General features: G+C 34.1%; 1 protein-coding gene across 1 annotated transcript in view; it reads left to right on the forward strand.

The window, feature by feature from the left end:
• Positions 1-25,530, forward strand: part of LOC110032832 (protein downstream neighbor of Son-like) — a 44,900-nt gene that overhangs the window by 15,269 nt on the left and 4,101 nt on the right. The window contains 2 exon segments of the mRNA XM_020736593.1: positions 16,136-16,350; positions 16,431-16,526. Of these exon segments, the coding sequence (XP_020592252.1) occupies positions 16,136-16,350; positions 16,431-16,526 (311 nt within the window).

The following is a 25,530-nucleotide window of genomic DNA, read 5'->3' on the forward strand; positions in this document are numbered from 1 at the left end:
TGCCAAAACCCTGAAAGAGCACAAGAGAACCCATCCCCCACCATGGTAGCATTAATATATAGGGTTTAGGGTTTAGGGTATATATATATATATACCCTAAACCCTAAAATATATATCTATATGTATGTATGTATATATATATACATATACATACATATAGATATATATATATACATACATACATACATATATATGTATGTTATATGATGTCGTCTGTTCCGATTTCGCTCTGCTAGGGTTTTGCCATTATGTTGAAACCTAGTATCTTTTCGTCGTGTCTCCCTTTTCGTCGTGCTTCGTCTGCGTTGTGTAGCGTTGGCTTCGCCTCGACTTTCGTCACGTGTCGTTTGTTCCGCGACTCTTTCATGCTCGAAGAAGAAGAGGTTTCGCTCCTCTGTTTCTTCTTCCGTTGTCAGCTGCGTCTCCTGAGGTCGCGCTCTTGCGACTCGTCTTCTGCGGTTTTGACCCTATCGCATCTCTTTCTGCTCAACAGCTCCGGACTGACCGTTGCACTCGCGTCCGTCCCCCCTGCACTTACTCGAGCTACTCGCAGTTTAGACTCAATCTCTGTATCTTGCAACCGTTCAACTCCCTGTTCCATGGCTATTGCTCTTTCTTAACCACCAACTACGTCGGTTTTAAACCTTGGGAAGACTTTTTTTGTTGATATGGTTGGCTCTATGGGATCGGATCAAGTTTTCCCTCAGGTTTACCATGGATCATTCGAAGGCCAGGAGGACTGCAACCTTATCAAGAAGACATGTAGAAAAAGTGGCAAACTGGCTCTATTCTTCTCTGTTCTTGAAGTTTCCAACCTGGTTAACAAATCAAACTTCACCCTCATTAGGAACTTCCAATCGGGACATCCTAAAATGAAAATCGTTCGAAATGCTTTTGAAGATCTCAAACTATTGGGACTTTGGAAGGTTGGCTTCTTTGATGAGAGACATGTGATGAACATGTGATGATACATGTGATGATACAATTATCTAAAGTGGAATACTATGCCAAAATATTTTCCAAAAAGTTTAGATGAGAAATATTTGAAACTGTTTAAGTGGTCTCCTGAATTTAACCCCAACCAAGAACCACCTATAGTTTTAATCTAGTTTAAACTACTTGGCCTAAAATTGCACTACTTCAATCACCAAGTCTTCTATTTTATTGGAGCTGCACTAGGGAGACATATGAAATTGGATATGCTCACCTTCAATCTAACCAGACCTTCGGTTGCAAGAATTATGGTTGAAAGGGATATCACCCTCCCCGACGTGGACGAAATATGACTTAGTACTGCCCACAATGGGTATTGACAGCCAATTGTTGCAGAACAAAAACCCTACTACTGCAATCACTGTAAACTGTTTGGGCACACCCCTGTTAAATGCTTCAAGATCCACCTAGATTTGAGATCGGTAGGTTCTAACAACATCATCCATGTGGAGGAAAATATAACAGACACTGTTAATCTTCAAATAATGAATGAGAATTTGACTCATAAAGCTACTCCTCACCAGCCAAATCAGCAGCTTCCTACTGCAGTTGAGGCAGCTATTCCTCAGATCAAAAATAGTACGAATTTTGTTGTAGCAGATGCTAGCCGAAGTGACTTGGAACCACCTGTTGTGAGAGAAGATGGTACTTAAGTTCTGGAAAAGTGTCAGGATCAGGTGTGTTGAAGGCTGAGTCAGATCAACAGTTTACCTCCATCAAAGATCCACCTATTATTCATACGGTACTTTCTTTGGCAGATGATTGACAGGTTTGCAAATCTAGGAAGAAGAAAAAAAGAATGCTAGATCTCAGTAATTCTTAGGATGACTGTCTCATAGTTTCGGGCAAAAGCCCACATCTTAGTATGTTGCTGGACTTCCTCCCTAGATTCAGGGGAAGGGGAAGCGGTATATCCACCAACTACACCCACCATGATTAGGAGTTGGTTTCTTTTTGTTATATTTTTGGGGATTACGTGTGATTGTAATCTTTGTGAGTGGGCTCTTTGTACCCACTCATTAAAACATTTGTATCATCTTATTTATATCAATGAATTTTACCTTTTCAAAAAAAAATGTATGTATTTAGATATATCTACGTATGTATAATATATATATATATATATATATATAATGCGCGATGGCGGACGAGAGCTCTGCTAGGTTTTCAAATGGAGATTTCCCTCGCCAATGATTTTGTCGCACGGAGGATACATCGTTTCTGTCGTAGAATTTACACTTTCGCTCGTCTCTTTCTTCTTTGACGCCGACAGTTTCGTCTGCGTCTCTCGTTTTCGACGACGATGCGTTCGAGTCTGCGACGACGATGCGTTCACGTTCGACAACGACGTCCAGCCGTTCGAGTCTGCGTAGTGTCCCACCCCGCAGCTTCGATTTAGGTCTGCTGTTTGACGCCGACCTTCCCGAGTTACTCGGGACTTCGCACACAGCAAGACACCAATTCTATTGAGCGGCTGTCGGCAAGCTGCGCCAGCTGAGGCTAGCTAATGGCCTCAGGGCTTTCTTACTCCGCTGCCCTCGCCGGTGATAACCTCACTAAACTTTCCGATGCTATTGTGGTTCACAAACGCATCTTCTCTTTCCACCTCACAAATAGTTCGATGTTCTTTCAGATGTACTATGATTCTGTTCTAGGACATGAAGATTGCAATCTCATAAAAAAAAGTAGAGAAGAAGGCGGGAAAACTAGCAATATTCTTCTCTGACGCTGAAATTTCAAATCGTGCAGGAAAATACAAATTTACAATAGTTGAAAAGTTCTAATTAGGTTGCCCTAAGATGAAGATTATCAGGAAGGTTTTTGAAGATTTCAAATTAGTTGGGGTTTGACAGGTGGGTCTTTTCGACGGAAGACATGTTATGATACAACTGTGCATAGAAGAAGATTACAAAAGGATTTTTTCTAAAAAATTCATCACAATCGAGGGCAATCGTATGAAATTGCTCAAATAGACCCCTGATTTTGATCCCAGTCAAGAACCCCCAATTGTACCTATCTGGTTCTCATTACCTGAACTTAAGCTTCAATTCTTTGACTTACCTATCTTTCGTGCAATTGAGATTATCCTTGAAAAATTTCTGCAGATAGACATATTTACAGTTCATTTCTGAAAGCCCTCTATTGCTAGGGTTTTGATTGAAAGGGATATACACTGCCAGATGTAGAAGAAGTTTGACTTGACTTTGCATACAATGATTATTGACAAAAAATCATTATGGAACAAAAATCTTACTATTGGAAACACTGCAAGATGTTTGGACACCCGCAAGAGAAATGTTTCAGTTGCACCTTTCAGATTGCACCTACAGTTGAGAACCAATAGTCAAAAGCAGGAACATGTTGTTAGTGCACCCCACGTGCCTGAACGCGATCCCATCAAACCTGATGACAACCAACCTGAGGAGGGAATCACCACAAGACAGGAGTTGGTGTGTGCCCCTGGGAACCCTTCTCCTGAACATACTATAAAGGATAATGTTCAGACTGAAAATCAGGATAGCCCTGCAGCTCTAATTCAGGAAGCATCAGGTGCAGATGTGACAATTCACACTTCACATACATTAGAACCTATCGTTGTGACAACGACTGCCTTTCCTTCTACTGCGGTTCTAATATCTAATCAGGCCGATGATCACATGAGCCAGTCTTCAGATGAAGAATGACAGGTTTACACTTCTCGGCGGAAGAAGAAGACTGGGGGCACACTCCAGCTTGGAAACTTAATGGATGATATTTTGGTTACTCCTGACAATGACACGACACTTCAAAGTTTGTTATCTGGCTCTGCTTCTAAAACTAGAGGAAGAGACATGACTAAACTGACTGGTCCCTAGCTACTTGTTTGTTTTCTGCATTTTTTAAATCTTTTTTTTAAGTCTATCTATATCTTTTTGTTGGGGTATTATTGTACTTGATATCGTATGGGTAGGGTGCCTCTATTGGGTCGTCTTATACAACCTTTTTGTATTTTTTCTATTTCAATAAAATATATATAAATTGGTTGTATATGCATGATGATCGAAGTTAACTCTTTTGTGTTAGTGGCTGAGAATGTCAATTTACTCACACACTTAGATGTTTTCTTATAACCTTATCTAATTGTGAAATTTAAATCACAAACTCTATGCCAATATGAAAATATCGGCTAGGAGTGAGTAGATATCTTTCTATTTGAGACAACAATATGCTTGTTTTACACTTTTTGCTGACGGGATATATATCGACCAAGGGCATATTAGTTTATATTTAGAAGGTGCTCTTGAGACAGATGTACAATTTAAGAGTTGGATGTGCATTAAAAATTAAAATATTAAATCTTGAAAAAAAGGAAGTTAATACATATAAAAATTTTAGGCTCTTTCAATTAGCAAATGTCATGAATATTTTATTTAGATTATTATATTTTTTTTTATATCACAATTGGAAAGACAAACATCTATATTATGTTATTTTATTAAGTTAATATAATTTAAAAATGTAATTATTTTAGTAGTTATTTTAGATAGCTCATTATGTTTTAATATTCTCATGTAAAAATAAATAATGGAGGAGAAAACATTCATAGAAGACGCGAATAATATAAAATAAGGTAAATTTTATTGTTTTAATTTAATTTTTTTTTTAATAATTTTTTCATTTATTTTTGTGATGATTAACTATATTGATAGAAAATGAAAGTAAAAAAATTTTAGTTTTACCGTTCGACCATTTGTTCTTAACCTTTAAAAGTTCAATTCCATGAGTTGGGTTATGACGAAAATGATATTTAAGTGATTTAAGTAATTTGACATAGGTTAACTCTAATTAGATAATATTATTTTTTTCTCCGGCATGTGGATATAGAAAAGATTGGGGAGATGCTCATGTAGTTGTAGAGGAATTACCACCTAGTGCCATTGTGAATACTAGCCTAGATAATGGTCGTTATGACCCAACTTATTCAGGACTCTGGATCTGAGTCTAATGAAAATAATATTACATTTACTATTGATAAATATTAGAAGATGTGGGAACTAAATGATGAATTAACACTGAAAATTGGCTATTGTGGATAAAGAAGCTTTTGGATACCATGTCTTTCCCAGATGAGAGGAAGTTGTCTCTAGGTTTATTTGTATTAGATGGAGATGCTGAAAGATGATGACAATGGCAACGCCGACACATGCTAGGAGATATATCGAATTAGTCAGGAACGGATTGTTGGACGATGAAATTAAAATCTAATAACTTTCAGTTTCTATCACTACATATAATCATCACAAAAATAAATTGAATAACTATTATAGAAAAGAAATTAAATTAAAATAATTAGATTTACCTTATTTCAGGTTGCCCGCGTCTTCTATAAATATTTTATCCTCTATTACTCATTTTTATCTGAAAATAATAAAATAACATAATGAGTTATCTAAATAATCTGGTGGAGTAATTACACTTTTAAATTATAGGAACTCAATAAAAAGAAGCTGATATCTATGCTAGTTTTTTTATAATGTTATAAAAACTCATATAATAAATTAAATAATTTATTTCATGATATTTGCTCTGGGAAAGAATCTAAAATTTTTCATTAACTTTTACTTTTTATTTCAAGCTTTAATCCTTTAGATTTTAATGCACATTCTACCCTTAATTTGTATATTTGTCTTAAGAGTGTTTTTTAAACATAACATATCACACTTTTAATTGATAGATATACGGTCAGCACACCGGGGTGTAAAATAAGTGTACTATTGTTTCAGGTGGAAATATATCTACATGTTTTTGGTCAATATTTTATTATCGACTCAACGGTTTATGATTTAGGGTGCGTTTGGGGCAGCTTGTGCGTTTTAAGATAAGTAGCTTATCCCGAAACTCTGCCCGTGGGTTGACCGTGGGGTTCGACCCGCGACATGTGTTTAGTGTAAAAATGTAATCGCATTTTCGGATAAGCGGACAAAACGCGCGAACCGAACGGTACTGCGACGTTTTTAAAAACGCCCCCACACTTATAAGTTGGCTCAAACGAACCCTTAAATTTCATGATTATCTAAGGTGGTAGAAAAACATCTACGTGCATGCGGTACATTTGTGTCTTTAACTAGTACCATGAGAATGTAAACTAATATTATCATGCACATACAAGTAATTTATATATATAATATTTTTTATTTTACACTCCAGCACCCATTATGTTTTTATGAGTTATGTTATATTTATTTACTAATGAAGGAATATTCTTCTAATATAATCTAAAAGATCTTGTAATAATCTATTATTTTTTTGACAAAAAATTATTGTGCAACTATTTATGCAAAAATGTTAACATGCATACTTCACGTTTAAAAGTATTAAAAAGTTGTTGTAGGCTAAATCTCACTAGTATAGAATATAAATATGAAACATTGAAATTAGAATATATTAAAAGGTAAGAAATGTTACTGTAGTTTATAAAAATATAATTCTCAATTTTTGTTTAATCAGCTTGATATCACGATAATCTTTATGCTGACACTAACTCATATAACTAACTCAGATAGCATAATATCAAATTTTAAACTTCAAACAAGTTTTCATTAATCAAATTATTTTTCAATTATTATTATTATTATTTCATTTTATGTATTGTTTCTCATTGCTCCTTTTAGTGATTAAGTTCTTAATAAACTGATTAATGTTTTGTTTCAACTTATTAATTATCAATCATAATAATTAAATAATATATATAAATATATAAATATTAATTTTAAAATTATTGATTTCATTGAATTTTTTTAGTTTCACTAAGTTAGACTTTTTTTGTTTCATTAAATTATTTTAATTCAATCAAACTTTTCAATTTATTTTCAAAATATTGAAATTTATTATTCAGACTAATTGATTTAATAAAATCATACACTAATATCAAATTTTTATTATTAATGATTGGAAAATAATAACAAAATTATGATTAAAAGAAACTATCTTTTAGTCTAAAGTTAGCTTTTGCTTGGACAGTTTTGGCGTAGTTAATAACAGGTAGGATCAATCGTCCCTGTTATTGTTTCTAACCTCTCACAGAACACAATACCCGCTAAAAATCTTCCTACGATTCCAGAAGCCAAAATTGCAATTGCACATACTCGTTGCCTGCAGCGTGCTGGATTGTGATCTCCTCTATCCTATTTGAATACCTTACCTATTCAATACGAGTGCACGACTCACTCGATCTCCTCTTCCTTATTGAGCATGCCGCCCTCGTCTACGATCATTATTCTTCTGACTTAGAGTTTACCTTCATTCTCAACAACAAACTGATGCTAGCAGCCCTCATGCGAGATGGCGTTCTCGTCGACAAAGCCACAAGTCCAACTGTTGTTAGTGTCACATTCCTCTTACAAACTCCTTGCTCGATACGTGGCATGAACAACATCCTAGCTCGCACACACTCGTGGTTCAACTCGTCATTGCTCTTGGTTTTCTTCTAGCTCCTCGATCTCGTTCACTTCTTCCTCCAAGTTGATGATGCCCTCTATTTGTTCTCTTTTGAATTCATTTGGAATGGAAGTGAGGTTGCTTGCTCGATTTCCCGCATTTCTTCGTCTTCTCTTAAAACTTGATTCATTCACTTCTGATTGTAAAGCTAGCATTGCAAAAAAGTTGAGCATTACACAATCCTATTTGGATTCCATCTTTTTGTCATTTAGGGTGTATTGGGTGGTTATCGAATAAAGAATTTATCAAATTCTTAGCTATAATAATTTAGCAATAAATCATTTAATTGTTTTTTTTTTCATAGTTTATTAGGAGCCATGGGTTCTCACGTCAAAAGTAGTTTTTGATGCATGGCTTCAGGTATGTTTGTGGCGAATGTTTTTTTTTGGAGAAACAATTGGGGAAGCACCTTCACTGCTGCTATAAAAAAATTGCTGCTAAGTAGCATTCAGTCTGTTTGGATAACTTGACATGCTGCAACTATTTCTGATAGAATAATAAGTATCTTTGTAGATGTAAATTAGTTGAATGACTACCGTTTTCAAAATAATTATAGCAAAATGATACAAACAACTTCAACAGTATAGAAAATATGTCGGGAGTTCTATTTCTCTAATAGATCATTTTTAAGACACCACTTTATGCATAATATCACAATAATAAAAAATACAAAAACAACAAATAATGCTATAATGATGTTCACCTTCTGTCCAGATGATCAAATCATCGGGAAAACCTTCTGTCAATATCATCTATTCTGACTTGGTCACTATTTGGAGTGAACTTCTGCATATCATCAGTTCATAAAAAAACCCTGCAATCTTCATCTATCATATTTTCGGGACAACAATAAAATCTCCTCTCATAGCTGCCTTCTCTTCTTGATGTGTATTCGGAACACTGCATGCCACAATGACTGTACAACATTATTGAAGCACTTGATAACTTTTAACTCATTCTGTCGAGATTGTAATACATTATATTTTTAATCGACAAATTTTACTATATAGGTAATAAAACAAAAAAAAATTCATAATTAGAAGAAAAAGCACAAAAAAATATACAACTCTAATGTTATAACCTTAAAAATTAAAATTTTAAAACATGAAAGGGAAAATAGATAGAAATCAATCCTCAATACATCTCAATTAAACATTTACTACAAAACATTAGTTACATATACTCGATCAATTCACTAATGCATCTGTAATCTCCGCTTAACTTGATCTTCTCCTGAACACCTTCCATATCGAGTGTGTTGAAGTCATTCACCCTAAATTCTTTCTCAAGTAATGATTATCTGCCCAATTTTCAAATGCTTCTACAGATATGTATGCCGACATATTTTAGAGTATGACCCACTTTTTTCATATGTCAAATATTCACTCAATAATACTCTGTAATTATCACTTGGCTGATGCACTCAAAAACAGAAAAGTGATGCCTCTTATCGACTTATTTCAGAGTATGACCCACTTTTTTCATATGCTGAATGCTCTCTCGATAATATTTCGTAATTATCAATTTGCTGATGCACTCAAAATCATGAAAGTGATACGTCTTATCAGGAAAGGGTTTTATGAAATCTCATTATGTTTGATATCTGAAATCAACGAGGTAATATTTCAATGATTAATCAAAATTATTAGTATATAACTTTAAATATAACTCCTCATATACGATCATGAATGTACTAATCAGGTAGAGTCATTGGAAATTTGTATTCACGTCGTCGAATAGCAAATTAAAAAATGGACAATCATGAGCACTCCCTTCCACGTCTATTAAGAAGGTAAAACACATGTTGAAGCCGCAAACTGTTAAAATATTCTATGTTGCAGATCTATGAAGTCCGATATATGCAATGTTATCGTACTTCCCAACATGAGTATCAACATTTGTGTCATCAATTGCGCTTATATAATCTTTTTTAAAATATTCATGATAATTTTTTTGATAGAACATGCATGCAAATTAAATTGATAATGCAATTAATATTTTGAAGATTGACATGTATTTCGTATTGTTATGGATTTCTCTTAGTGTATGTCCAAAAGTATGTTCTATAGGTTTATCAGTAGCTTTGACATTCTAACCAAAGATTTAACCCTAATATTGAAATAATCGTTGATCGCCTCGCTTGAATTTTGGAATTGCTTGGAAGCGGCACAAATAGACTCTTTTTGTGCTAGTATATAAATTGTTATAGATAGTATTTCCCTAAGTGCAAATTTGGACGATCCATATAAATTATAATTATTCTCCAATTCATCCAACAAATCACAAAAGAAATTTCCCGACATCCAAAACATATGAATTTTTTCCGGATCATCTAGAAGTATCTCACCAATCCATTTGTCATCCAAAAATGAGGATGATGTACACGGTGTCTGTCACAAATATTTCTGATAGTATTTATTGATAAAATATATTGTAGTAGTTAGAATTGTTGTTCGTTGCATTGTCTTTATAATTTCATTTTCATTTAATGAGTTCATTTAACTATTTTATATATGTTAGAATATACAAAAATTAACAAGCTAGTTTATAAGTAATCAAAACACAATTAAAGTATTGTAGCTTGTGCAAAACATGCATTATCAAATGTCACATAGATACAACACGGGATATTGTTCCACATGAAAGTTCAAATTATTACATACTGTTTAGAAAATAAAATAAAAAACACTAAAATTAAATCGACTAATTGTTTAAAAAATAGCGGAGATAAGGAATCCTCCATTTCGATACCATCATAATGGAAAGCTCCCGCTTTATTTGATTTTCTAGAAGTTATATATCAAATAAATATAGCGCATATCATCGAACATCTCAGGGATGGAGTCCATTAGCTTCATGACTTTTGTTATAGTTGGGTATTCCTAAAGAGTTGTGCGAGCATTGAACGTCATTCTGGTGCATGCATAATGAGATATGAAATCTGATTTGAAAAATTTTGGGCTCCGACTATCATTTTCTTTTTACACTTCTGTGTGGAGGGTGCAGAGCTTTTAGAATAACTTGATTCACATTTTTCTCTCCCCCTACGGTGCTTCTTCATGGACTTCATTTGAATGAGCATATTCTCCTTCATCCAATTTCGGGGGAAAGTTCTGTGTTGTAGTCCAAACATTGGAGCTTATAGCCACAACACTAAGAAATATAAAATCAAGTTTCTTCTTTAGCTCAGGGTCTATGTCCAACTTCCTAAATTTTTTTGCATTGGGCAGGACCTATAATTGATAGAATTATAGTTTAATTGATATGAGAATATAAAGAATTCATATAATATTTTCTAGTTACTAAAATTGTTTTCTTTCTACCACTCAGACGCATCAACTGTTATCTTAATAGGGTCCCAACATAATCTAGTTGCTCTCTTTTACACCTTTCATAATTTTTCAATCTTTTTTTTTAAGTTGGTTCCCATTTGCTCTTCAGCTAAGTGCTATCATATAGTCTTCCCTTTTTGTTTTGGAAGTTTTTAACGTTTTGCCAACATTTTTTTTTGAAATGTGTGATTAGTCTATTGCTTATTTTTATCTCTTTCAAGCATAAATCACTAAATAGAATCTTTTCCTCTCTCTTCCAATTAGCTGATATACTATATTCCTTTTGTTCTCATATGGTGTGTCAAGAATATAAAACATTTAGAGGAAATTATCGCTTATAATTAAAAGGTAATTAAATAAGTTGAAATAAAATATCGAAATAAAGCTTATTGAGATCAATTTGTCGACGATTGCACCATACAGGACTATCAACTACATTTGGTAATTCTATGAACTGTGGTTGCAAGAGTAGGTAATATTTTTGATCGAGTTTGTCGGGTGTGTTGTATGACCAAGAAGGATCTATGGATGAGCGTGTCAGGGGTGTTGTAAGACCAAATAGTACTGGTGGTTGACTATATCGTGTGGGTTTTAAGATTATGTAGTATCTATGGTTGATTGTGTTGTGTGGACTTTAAGACCAAGCAGTATCTCTTGTTGACTATGTCGTGCAGGCTTTAAGGCCAAGTAGTATCTGTGGTTGACAGTGTCGCGCGGGCTTTAAGACCGAATAATTTCTATGGTTGACTTTGTCATGCAGGCTTTAAGTCCAGGTAGTATTTGCGATACGACAACCAATGTTTGCAAATAAGTGAGGAAAATCATATGAATCACAAATAGTGATCAGTTGAACATTTTAATTTTTTTTAATCATTGCTCTACATAACATTACAAAAACCCACATGCCATTGAACCCATATTCAGTCGAAGCCCACATTACATATATCATGCACGGTGCTATTACTATAATAAATATAATAACATGATTCTAAATGTAAACAACGCCGAAAATCACATGGCCACGAAGATGAGAAAAAGTAACATGAATGCATTAGAGTTAATTTTAATGTATGCAAACATCCAAATATATATTTTAAAACCAGCAATGCTCATACACTTACCTACAAGATGAGGCCTTTACTTACATACAATCTTTTGCATTTATATAACCTAAATCTTTTCATATCACATAAAAACAATCACAGTACCAACTTTAAAAAATGAAATACAATGCCTAGGTAAGATGCCTTGTATGTAAAAATAAATTACCAGATCATATATTCTAATCACACGTCATTGATTTTACACCACAAAATCCGAAAGTCATAGTAAGTCAACCTGGAAATATAACCAATACCAGCGCAAATCCAATAACAGCCAACCAAACGTCAACCAAAGCAACCCTAACCATAGCCAAGCAAACCCAAACTAGAGCAACCCCAGCCAATAAAACCCCAGCCAGAGAAAGCCTAACCCCAACCAATAAAACCCCAAACAGAGCAACGACAATCACAACCAACCAAACCCCAAACTGAGCACCTCCAAACAAAATAGCATGTAATGCATACCTTAAACCGAATAGAGAACACAAATCTTATGTATTCGCAAAGCTCACACCTAAACTTTCAACATTACACAAAGAACAACACAAATATTTATTTAAATATGTTATTCACCTCTTCTATAAATATGGTAAACTGTCCATGCTATTCACAAAGTTCAAATTTTCGAAAGAAAAATAAAATAACCACTAAATGTTCTGAAGTTGGTCTCAGCCTTCTCTTGAACTAGTTTATTTAAAAATGGCAACTGTCTGTATTTGTCTGTATCCTTAAAATCAGCTAATGGTTATATATCACCATGAATTGGGCTATTTGGGTGCTATTTGGGTAATTTTTATCCATGAAGGGCATTTTGAAACTTCTACAAAGCCTGTGAACATTTCCAACAATTTTGAGTCCTTGCTTCATTTTACTGATTTTTAATAGTATAAGTAACTTTTTTTTTTAAATTTTAAAAGTAGTGCTTGATGTATTTTATGTACTTTTAAAAGGAACAGGGATCTTTTTTTATCATTTAAAACTTAAATGGTCCCCTGTGAAATCTTAGGAAAGCTAAAGACTTTTGACAATTTCCAAATTTAAGGCATTTGAATCAATTTTAGGATCTTTTAAAATTTTTATAGCCCTGGAGCTTATTTGTGATTTTGTAATCCACAGAAAAAGAGAGAGCACACCCAAGCTGACAAAAAATGATCCCAAGGCTTACCATATGGCATACTTGGCCCCATGGATATAAACTATGACCTATCAAATGGACAGTACAATTGTGTGATTTTATAGAAAGTAGAAAATTACCATAATATGCGGTTGATGCCCATTTATTTGATTTAAACACTTTGAGTGGGATGTATGAGCTGTAAGATACATTTGGGTTAATCTTGTATATTTTGATTTCTTTATTTTGTGCATAACATATGATATGCTTTATGTTTCTGTAGGATATGCTCTATTTATTTTGGTTACCCGGGAGCATTGTGGGAGCTTGATTCTTTTGGTAATTTGTTAAGGCTTTTGGATAGGTTTTCTGGGATATGATGATGCCATAGAAACATAGGCCTTGGATAATCATAATAGAGAAAAATAATGTAACCTTGAAATAATTCTCGGATGCATGGTTTCCACCATGATTTAGACATTTTTCACTTGCCGTCTACAATGTTTAAGTTGAATGGTAGGCCATGTCAGTTTTTTTTTTGTTTTTTTTTTGAGCTCTTAGTTCATGAAAAAAAAAAAAAAAAAAGATGAAGAGGTCTTTTGGCAAAGTAATGTTGCAAGCAAGCTTTCTTGCAATAAATTAACATACATAAGTATTAGATATTATATATTTATATGATGATAAATTAATTATTATGAAGAAGTATGATGGATTGAATATGGTAAATAATGATGTACTAAGTTAATGTATTGGATTAATTAATAACATAATTATATAATTAGTAATTAATCCTAAAATATTATTTATATTGAATTATAATATTTTATTATTAAATATGCAATTAAATAAATTCTAAATCTAAATTTATTTATTAGTTATCATTTAGTTTAATATCGAGCATGCATTAAATTACTTCTTGAACAATAAACAAGTTTATCTTTAATATAAATAAATAATTTAGACTATGTTTAAACTTGGTTTATTAAACCTTCAAATTTTTATAAGAATTTTAATTTGTTTATAGTTTGAACAAAGTTGATCGAGTATTAATCGAGTCGAGTTTGAGTTCGTTAAGTGTTAATTCATTTGCATCTCTACGCATAAACAAACTAAGGAGATTTATAACTCTTGACAAATCCTTACAATCTAAAAAGGAACACAAAATGTAACTCATCATGTTGATAATCTAAGAGCACTAGCCATATAATTAGGCACTTTGCCAGACATTTCAACACATGCTCCAGAAGCTGTATTATCAGTCACTAGTTACTTCCTAGTGATGACCATTATCAAGAAGCATAATGTATCAATATATGATGCATCTCAACATTTTATGCAAAGAACGAGAAAGTTGACAAACTTGTTGATTTATATGATTGGGTGCAGACAACATGACTCATCAAATGAGAGGTCTCTTAGTCTTGGCAATTACCAAAATAAACATGTGAAGGCACAAGATTCTAATTTTTACCATGCTAACATTCAACAACAATAACAAACCTTTATCCCACTAAGTGGAGTCGGCTACATGAATCTTTTTTCTCCATTGTGTCCTATTGAGTGTCATATTTTGATTTAATTCTGATAGATTAAGATCATTTTTTATACAATATGCCCAAGTATTTTTAGGTCTACCTCTATCTTTCTTAACATAAGTGGAATCTAAAATCTCTACTCGCCTAACCGGATCATCAGATGGTTGATGTTTAATGTGACCAAACCATCTAAGACAACTCTTCCTAATCTTGTGTGCAACTGGAGTTGCACTAACCCTTTCATGGATAGATTCGTTTCACATTTTGTCTCTAAATGTCAAGCTACTCGTCAACCTAAGTATTTCTCATCCCAGCAACACTTAACTTAGTTTTATGCTTCTTTTTAAAGGCTAAAATTCTGCACTATAAAGCATTGTAAGTCTCACCACCATCTTATAAAATTTTTCAAGTCTAAGCGATACTTTTCTATCACACAATAGGCCTGATGCATTCCTCCACTTCAACCAACCTACCTGAATTCTACTAATGAAATCCTCATCTATATCCCCATCACTTTGAGTAATAGACCCAAGATATCTAAAAAGTTCATACCTTTTAACGATTTGATCACCCATAGTTACAACTCTGCCACTAGAGCTACTACTAATAAAATTATATTTCATGTATTCAATTTTAGAACTACTCAAACAAGGGCCTTTAGATTCTAATGTAGACCTCCATAAATCAAGTTTTTCATGAACTCCTTTTCTAGTCTTATGGACTAGAAGGATATTATCAACAAAAAACATACACAAAGGTATATCTTCCTGTATATTCCCAGTAAGAGCATCCATAACTAAAACAAATACATATGGGCTTAAAGTCGATCCCTGATGTAATCCAACTGAAATACGAAAATACTTGGTCAATAATCCTTTTATTCGAACATAAGTAATAGCTCTATTATACATATCTTTAATGACTTTAATATAAGTCATATCAACACCTTTCTTTTCTTGAACTCTCCAAAGAACTTCTCTTGGAAGTTTATCAAAAGTTTTTCCTAATTCAATAAAAGTCCTATGTAAATCTTCTTTTTTCTCTTTGTACTTCCCCATCAAACCTCTCAATAAATGTATGGCATCCATAGTAGACTTTCCATACGATTAAGAGAAATCATTGTATCACGTCTTAACCTATGTTCAATTACCCTCTCCTATAATTTTACCATGCTAGCATGAAACACAATATTCATATCGATATGCCAATAAATTAAAAGTAAATATGTTTGACACAGAGTTATTTTATTGTTTCAAATAGTTGAATGTGTTGATATGAGTGTTTGCATAAAATTAAAAAGTGCTAGTAAAATAGGATTTTGCATGTGCAAGGTATTACCATTATATAATTGTTTGATTCAGGGTTTGAATTAATGAAGCACTTTTGTATAATCATTTGTTAAAGTAGTGTTTGGAAAAGGTTATAATTAAACTTCATTTTGCATTGAAGTTATGTTTAAGCTTCATATGCTTCTTAGTTACAAATTTCATTTTGCTATGTAGTTCCACTACTGTTTTTATTTTTCCATTTTATTATACAAATCATGGTGGATTTTTTCTTCTAACCGCCAATCTCTTTTAGGTGTCACAGAGTAAATGCTACCCCTGCTTTCTTTGAAAGTGAGCAACACACTTATAATTATCTTTCCAACACGGACCAACAAACTGCTTGTAAACTAGGACACGGTACATCTACTGAAGTTATGTATTCTAAAGCTATACAATCTTGGGCATTTCCGCAATCTCTATTGCCTACTTCCATCATTATTGCAATGACTTTATCTGCTACAAAAGGAGGTTTTTTCACTTCACCTATAGCTCCTTATCTTTTTGTTTAAACTGCTATATTAACATATTGTATATTGTTTCTATTGTAGAAACAGATTTTTTATCACGAAGACAACAAGATTGGGAGGATTCTTTTTCAAACCTCTACTACATGCTTCGAAAGAACATTTGTAGCATGTTTTATGGTATGTAAATTATTTGTTTAAAAATTGTTGTTGACTTGAATTATAATGTTTTGCTTGTGATTATGGTGGATTAATTTATCATTAGCTTAATTTTAAATTCAGTGTTTGTTTAAGGTTGATAATTCATGTTTTATGTTTGTTACTTTTGGATAAAATTGTATGTCCCTAATCTCCTTTTTTTGAACTCATTGAGAACACTTGCTTACACTCCCTGTACAAACCGCATCTTCACATCGTGCCTTCATCATTCAAGCTGGCCCCACAATTGATGAATACTTTTGCCATTCCCCATCATTAATCTCATTGGCAAATCATTTCCTTAATCGCCGCTCTACTTGATGTCCTCACCAAATTTTACTGCCAAATTTTGCTGCATGTAGCAGTAGAACCCGCCACTTCAGTTCTCCACACTATCATCTTTTATCCTACTTCACGATAGTTTTTCTTTCACACACTAATGTGGGAATAAAAGTTTGAATTAACAAAGTTTGAATTAACTGTTGATTTTGTTGATTTTAGTTTCGTTGAGTTTAAGGGTTGTTGATCTTGGAACAAATTATCGTGAAAACTGATTATCACTGTTCTTTGATTCTACCGAGACCTGAGGCCACTATTTGCACTGTATTTATTCATTAAACCATAGTTTGAAGACCTCTTTGTCATAAATGTTTGATTTGATTAAATGATTGCCTCTCTATGTTGATCTTTGATCCAGTTCGAGAAGAGGTTTTTTCATGACCGGTAACTGTGTTTGGCTAAAAGTGCAGTGGCTTGCATTACTGGAAGGGGCTCACACAATCACTCTGGTCACTGAGATAGGTTGAGTTTTGTTGCCCTCTTCTGAGTCTCATCAGCTGGAGGGAAGCAGACAACTTGGGGATTTCTGTGTGTAATGACTTATATCAATGTTTGAACAAGTAGATGGAAGAATCAAAGATGTATGGGGTCCACCATCTTTATATTGTTAATATTTTATGTTTAAACCACATCCCATTAGACAGTAAGGAAATGGAATATAACGATGATCTTAGTGTGTTCGGCTTTTGTTGCTTGTAGATCAAAGCAAAACCTTTGTAGTAATTTTGTTCCCTGTCGATTTGTTGTTATATAACAAGAATGGGATTTATATCGGTACAACAAACACCAAACTTTGCTGGCTTTTTCTGAATGAACATCTTGGCTTCCTCTAGAACTTGAGGTTGATTGTGTTTTGGACCTTATGGGCACTATATTAACTCGAAAAATTATTGGACGGTTTTGTTGGATTAACGCTTCAATAGATTTAATTTTTTCATTCTTTAAAAGAATAATGGTCGCTATGATTATTTGTAGGCTACCATTGTTGAACAAGGTGATTTTATAGAAAAAATGTGTGGTATAAAGATGGATATTTTATTTGTTGGTGGCAAGAGGTCCAAAGATTTGATTCTAGATTGAGCTAGCATAGTACACTAATGATCAAGAAATATCAAAGATATCATTTTAACCAAGTGTGTTCTTTATTAATTTGTTCCTGATGTGAGTAAGATTTCTTAATATTTGCATATTCTATAGATTTGTTGAACCATTATTTTTGTATGTTTTGATATAACTTTGATACCATAATATTGTCAACTCCAACTAAAGCTATACAATAATAGGGGATAATTCAATGACCACCAAAGAATCAAGGAATCGCTTCTTGTAACCTACATTCCAAAGCTTGAGTTTCAGTTTGATTGTTAAGTGCTACATGTCAGTGCGTAGCCTTCGATTGTATCTGCAAAATGTTGATGCAATGATTAAGCCAGACAATAGACTTAATTTGGATTTGAATGGTATATGTTGATTGTTAGTTAATGGATTATCTTGAATACCTTAGCTTGGCTAGGCTAACCAGAAAACCTATGGAATTTGAGTTTAAAAAATGATTAGGACAGACTATAGACTTAATTTGTATCTTTAATTATGTTAGAAGGATTTTGCTAGCCTTAGTGATTCTTTTGTGGAAAGGATTAGTGTGATGGAAGTTAGGGACTGAACTTTATATTTTTTGTTGGAAACTTGGACATGCACTTATATGATGGCAATTATTTTCACAACTTTCATTTGAATTTGACCATAGCGTGCTTATAAAACTGGGCTAATGAAGTTAAGGTGGTTTTAACTGATGATAAGCCATAACATTAGCATCAATTACCATCTTAAAATATTATATATTTATGTATTGGTTATTGCATCGTGCAAAAGTAGTACTTGTGTGGTAGGAACTGGCTCAATAAGATAAACTTGCCAGTGTGACATAATATGAGGTTTAAATTATGATTTCTTGGCATGTTGTTGGATATAATATAGTTCACTGTTCAGCGTTCCGTCTTAAATTCAATTAAAGAAGATGATTTTGAACTCTGAAAAAATAATTCAAGAATTATGGGTGGCACTTGGCAGCCTTGAATTTAAAATCATATGTGAATTTAATATCATATGGTTGTAATAGTGATTTTGCATTTCCAATCACAAAATACGAGGAAATATGAGAAGAAATCTGCATACCAACATAAACCATCTACCAACGATAAACCAAGGGTATAGGGATCTTTGGAAAAGGTTTTGATGTTATAGAATGTAAAAGGGAAATATTTTAATATATTGCTAGACATCTTTGTTGCCAGAGGCTTAATTTGAAGCATATAACCAGTGAACTTGGTACTTTTTTTGAGATTTTGTATGTAGCGTATTTAGAACTTTCAGATTACATCGTTGTGGGCAGCGATATAATTTTTATTTTCCTAGAAAACCATACATAAATCAACTACAATTAGTTTAACATTTTTAGGGTCATGGAGTTGTGATGTTTGAGAGTTGTAAGATAAGACCCTATTAAAATTATAGTGGAAAATTTTCCAGCCAAGCTTATCAAATGTACATCTTTAGGTTGTTAAGATAAAAAATGAGAAAATGACCAAAATGGTTCTCAACTATTTGTAGGAGAACAAAATGATCCCAGACTATGTAAAAGATCATTTTAAGCTTACAAAATGTACATATTTAGGTATGTAGCTTCCCTAGGACTAGCAAAAACATTTGTTTTGGGCAAATGATGTAATTTATATTTCCAAAAAAATCACACAAAATCAACTACAATCCCTTTAACATATTTAAGATAATGTAGTTGCTATGGTTGGGAGTTGTAAGATAAGACACTATAAAATCAATAATGGATATTTTACTAACAAGCTTATGAAATGTGCTTCTTTAGGTATTTTAAGATAAAAATTGAGAAAAGGGCCAAAATATCCCCGACTTTTTGTATGGGATCGAAATGATCCAGATTATGTAGAAGATCATTTTTTTTTCAACAATTTAAATAAGAATCAAAATGATCCCCTTGTAGGATTATTTTAGCCTCTATTTAAATAGTCTGATGGCTATTTTAGTCTTCATTTAAATAGCATAGAGATTGAATTGGTCTTTTACATGTCTGTGATTATTTTGTTCCCTTGCTAATAATCTGGGAACCATTCAGTTTTTTTTTAATAAAAATTACACCCTAGATAAGAGATTGATACAAACAATAATGATTATGCTTTATAAAGGACTCGGTTAATGTGCACTTCACATATGAATATTTACCTCCATATCTGTATATGATATGGCTCGATCAAAATTTCGGAGAAAATGGTAAGCAAAAACTGTGACAACTCATGGATCAAAGCTAAATCAATTCAAATGTTGTCGAAGCCACCCAAAGATGTCAAACCATGAATCAGACTTTGTCGTTGTTTTCAAGGCATGAAAATTATTTAAGATATTATCTTACATGCTCAAAAGGAGCAAGCATGAAGAAAATGACAGACCATCTGCATGATGTGTGTAATCTAAACCCGATTCTTCTCGACTGTCACCTAAATTTGCTCAAACGGCCTCCGGTTGGAAAAGGTACTATACGAGCGTGTCCAAAATGTCAACTTTGCCTAGGGAGGACGCCCATATTGTTAGGATTTGGTATATTAGTCGATGACAGGTCAGTTGACGTTTAAATTAAAAAAAATTTAAAAATAAAGAATTTTTAAACCCTCTCCATTTCTTCTCTGCTAAGCAACCTTTCTATCAATCTTCAACCCATATGCTCCCGCCCATCACCTCTCTAAATTTGTTACCTCACATTAAAAAAAATAAAATAAAATAAAAGGAAAATCTGATAAGCCATTCCCTTTAGCTCTAGCTCCCCATTCATGCAACACATTCTCCGTACTTGCCAGCTCCTCACTTAGGCTCTCCCCATTCACATCTCACAGCCGAGAAGCTTCTTCCCCAGTTCACCTTGCTCTCGTTTCTCTCAGCCTGTTATCCGAGAAATGTAACTCCTCTCACTGCTGTTCTGAAGTTCCCATTAGTGCTTCTCTCAAGTTACACGTGTCGAGCTCTCCCTTCCGCTAATCTCTCTTTTTCTCCTGCCTCCAACATCAACCTCCCACACCAGCCGTCTCCTTTTCAGTTCTTGATTCTGAGCATCCGCCGACACCAACCAGCAAGATAACCTACTCCTTCACTCCAACCCAACCCCTCCATGCTCGCTTGTAGCTAGGAGAGCAGCTGCTGAGGCTTTTCTCTTTCTGTTCACACACACCTGCGACATGCACAAACATTTTCCCCGTTCGACACCTCCCATTCAACGCTCCTACCTGAACATACTCTCACTCACTTTCATGCAAGAACTCCGCCTCTTTCCATTCGACTGAAGCACAGTAACCCTGTAATTATCATTGCACTTTGGTTTGTACCTTATGTGCCCTCCCTTTTGCCATCTTGCTGAACCTCTCCAGCTGGTTCATCTCTGCCCTAGCCAACACTACCTCTATCCCTTTGTGCAAATAGTTCTCTCCTATGATGTACTGATTAGCATGTGAGACCGACCACGAGAGCAGCTTCGCTTCTTGAAGTTCACCTCATCACCTTCACAACTCCACTCAATCGCACCTGCTACATCCCAGCTAGAAAAATCCATCGGCCGTTAGTCTCATCTATCTCTCACCTATCTCTCCCATGACATGTGACATCAACCCATCACACCGTAAACCCACTTCAATAGCCACCATTTTCTCTACAAAATAGAGAAAACCCTCTCTTTTTCAATCAAATGCTCTATCCACCTCTTAAGCCCTCTTTCTCTCTCTAGGCAGAGAGGAAGAGAAGTCTTCCTTGCTCTTTTACTTCTAAACAGCCAACCCCTTCCCCTCTCTCTCTAAAAAAATAAAATTAGTGCAAAAAAGGAGAGAAAATGTTGTGTTTCATATCTAAACTTGCCAAATTCATTATCGTCAACCTTTCATGGAAGGTATAAATTTGCAACTCATGATCTCCCAAATCCCAATTGCTGTGTGTTTGGCGTGATGAGCGGAATATTATACATGTTTTTCATAGCGTAGTAAGGTGAAACTCATATGCAGGGTTCATGGCGTCTGTATGTGCTTGTAGTGTGGAGGGGAGATTTATATAAGTACCAATACGTGTTTTTTGTTGCGCTATGGGGAAATATGTGAATTCTTATGCATGTATCCTATACACACTTTTCGTAGCATGGTAGGGGATGAAGATCGGGCTGTGATGTTTACGACTGTTGAGTTTACACCATCCATACACGTTTTTCATAGCGCGATGGGCAAACCCAACTTTCTCGAAGCAGCCCCCCTACGTGGGGATGATGCTCGAAGGTTATCAACATTTGGTCGAGACGGAATCATAGAACATAATTTCATAGAACTTGTTGAGCACAAAAGTGACTAAAATAAAAGAAAAAAAATACAAAATTAAAATGATATTTAATACTTAGAATATCATACAAATAAGGATGGATTAGTATTGAAAATAAGCTCATAGAATAGCAAAGGACTTGATGACATTAACGAGCTCAAATAAAACTTGTGTTTAAACTACAAGTGCAATTGGGGTTTTCTATGTATTAATCAGAATTTTTATAATCATACACTACAACTATGTGAGGGTATATTTAAATGTTAAATGAAAGTAGAACATACTTTCAAAATGTAATATATAGCAGGCCAAATGAATTGGAACAATTCGATGCAGGGTGTTTATCTAAGTGTTAACCTACGTTTAAGAAGGTGTTTGTGGGGCGAGGCATAAACCATTTTGCCTCTAGGCCACGAGAGGGGCGTAAATCTCACAAGGAACTCTTTCTAACCACAGAGCGCAAGTTGTGCCTCACAAGGCACTTACCCCATTTATTAATCAAATGAAAAGATAAAAAATCTATAATTTTGCAGACCTATATGATTCACGCCAATTCAAGCGTCTCCCGCACGCAGATGATCTCCATCAGCCCTCCGCTTCATCCATTGCACCGCAAGTCATAAGACGATTCCGCAGCCGTCTGCATCGCCGTCCGCTTCGTCCCTCTCACGCAGATGATCCCGCAGCAGGTAATCCTGTTGCCTACTTTGCTCTTGCACACAGGAGATCCCCCTTCTGCTTTGTCATGCACGCAATCGATCCTCCCATCTGCTCCTTCACACGCAGGTGATCCTGCAACTTCCTCTCTGCAAGCGGAAGATCCCACAACATTTGCTTCTCTTCATCTTCCGCAGCCCGATTGATTTGTTAAGCAAATAGATGTGCGTATTCTATTGGTTTACGGGTTATTAATGGATTATTTCACTGTAGCACTGTAGCTACACTAAACTATAAGTTTGTTTTTTTTTTCATGTTGCTAGAGATCACACAATCCATTAACTCATAAAAAAACTTTTTTATATTTGCTAAAGATGGATTTGATTTGATTTTTTTATTTTAATGTGCAATGTTAGTTATTAACTTATAATGAAAGCGTGGGATTGTTTGACCTGTAGTAGTCGCACTAACGAGAACTTTGCATGGTAATATACAACAAACACACCCACAACAACAACAACAACAAAGCCTTAATCCCACTACGTGGGGTCAACTACATTTTCTCCATTGAATCTTTTTTCTCCATTGCATCCTATTTAGTGTCATCTTTTCATTTAGTTCTAATAAATTAAAATCATTTTTTATATAATAAGCCCAAGTTTTTCTAGCTCTACCTCTGCCTTTCTTAACAAAAGTCCAATCTAAAACATCTACTCTCCTAATCAGATCATTAGATGGACGACTTTTAATGCTCTTATGAACACTATCATTGTCGGTCCCAAGCCCGGATGTGATAAGTGGAGGGTTGCGTTAGGTAGTTGACAGCCAGCATAAAACTTATCGAAAAATCAAGATATGAATCCTTTTGATCATTGTGTATACAACAAACACACCCAATGAAAAATATTTCAGTTGTAAGTTTTACAATCAAGTGTGTAGTAGAATAATAAATAGGATGAAACAACATCTTTCCATCACACACAAGGATATTAAACCAGGCGCTAAAGCCCCTGCTGAAGTTCAAGAGAAATGCAATAAAGCATTAAAAGAAGCTTCAAAAGTCAAAGCTCAAAATGACAGTGTATTAAGTGACATTAGAAGCTGTACAACAAATATTTATTAAGGCCAAAATACTACTAATTCATCTTTTCCTGACTTATCTCAGAGGCCACCTAGAGTTAGAGTCCAATAGATTCTCTCACGTCAACACAAGCTAGGAATTCTACTTTAGAATTTCAATTGGAAAAAAGATGAAATAAACGAAGCATGTAGGGCAATTGGTAGATTCTACTACTCAGCTGGATTGACATTTAATATTACCAATGATCCATATTATATGTCTATGTTTGAAATAGATGCAAACTTTGAACCCGATTTTACTCCACCTACAATGCATGAATTAATAGCTTGGATACTCAAAGATGAAGTTGTTACAATCAATAAGGTATTAGAGGAGCATAATAAGTCATTGAGAAAATATGTGTGTTCGATTATGTCAGATAGTTGGACAGATGAAAAAATAGAAATTTGATTAATTTTCTTGTGAACAGTTCAGTCTCCATTATCTTGAAGATTCCAATTCTAAAAGACTTATTTTGAAATTGAATGATTATAAGTACTTTTATGTCTCTTAAATTTTAAATTAAGCACTACTATTTTATTTTTATCTCTTCATATTTATATTCTTTTTTTTTATACTATGGGCCTTATGTCTCGCCCTGTATTATCTAAAACGCTCTGCTTAATGCCCACCCCTTTTAAAACATTGGTGTTAAGTGAAGCCTTATTGAATATTCAAAATTCAATAAATTCCAAATCAAATGCAACCAAATATCAAATCTTTAGCTCATCGTCTCAATCACCACTTGATCTGCAACACAAACGCACAAGCTGACAAAGGGTGAATCAAAGTGAAATGCTTGCGCATATTCTGATGTTATTATTTTTGTGCAAATAATAAAATCTAAAATATGTATATTGTGAGGCTTATTTCTAATGCATTGAAACAAATATAAAGCACATTATTCAAATGTTGTACAATATTTTGTTAGTGTATTATATAAGTACATCAAGATGTACATGCACGCTACTCAGAAAGCTCATATGTTCTCCGACCAATGTGCTAAATACTCAATTGTAAGGTTTGAGAATATTGTGCAGACTCGCATAAAATATGCTCTAAACACTTGCATGTGTTTCGACTAATGTGTTAAACACACGATTGTAATGTCTTAGAATTTTGTGTGAGCTTGCATAAAAGAAGCTCTAAATGCTTGCATGTACTGGTACGATCACTTCAAATTCTTAAAGTTGTGAGTAAGAATTTTGTGTGGGTTATAAGATACTTGAGTTCATATTTAATCTAATCAGATGTGTGCAAACCTCTTTAAGAATCAATTCAAATAAAAAAGTTTAAAATACCCTCATGTGCTTCGACGTGCTCCCGCATACTCAAACTCAAGTTTCTGAGAATGTTGCACTCCGTGAAACGATAGATCTGCGATTCTAATCGTAGTACCAACTTCATATAAATTTTCTTCACTGGCCATATTGCTTTCTTTAATAGAGGAAGGGCTTTGAATTCTTATTGTAGCTTTACATATTTAATTGGCAG

The sequence above is a fragment of the Phalaenopsis equestris genome, unplaced genomic scaffold, assembly GCF_001263595.1.
Source record: "Phalaenopsis equestris unplaced genomic scaffold, ASM126359v1 Scaffold001033, whole genome shotgun sequence".
NCBI classification, from domain to species: domain Eukaryota; kingdom Viridiplantae; phylum Streptophyta; class Magnoliopsida; order Asparagales; family Orchidaceae; genus Phalaenopsis; species Phalaenopsis equestris.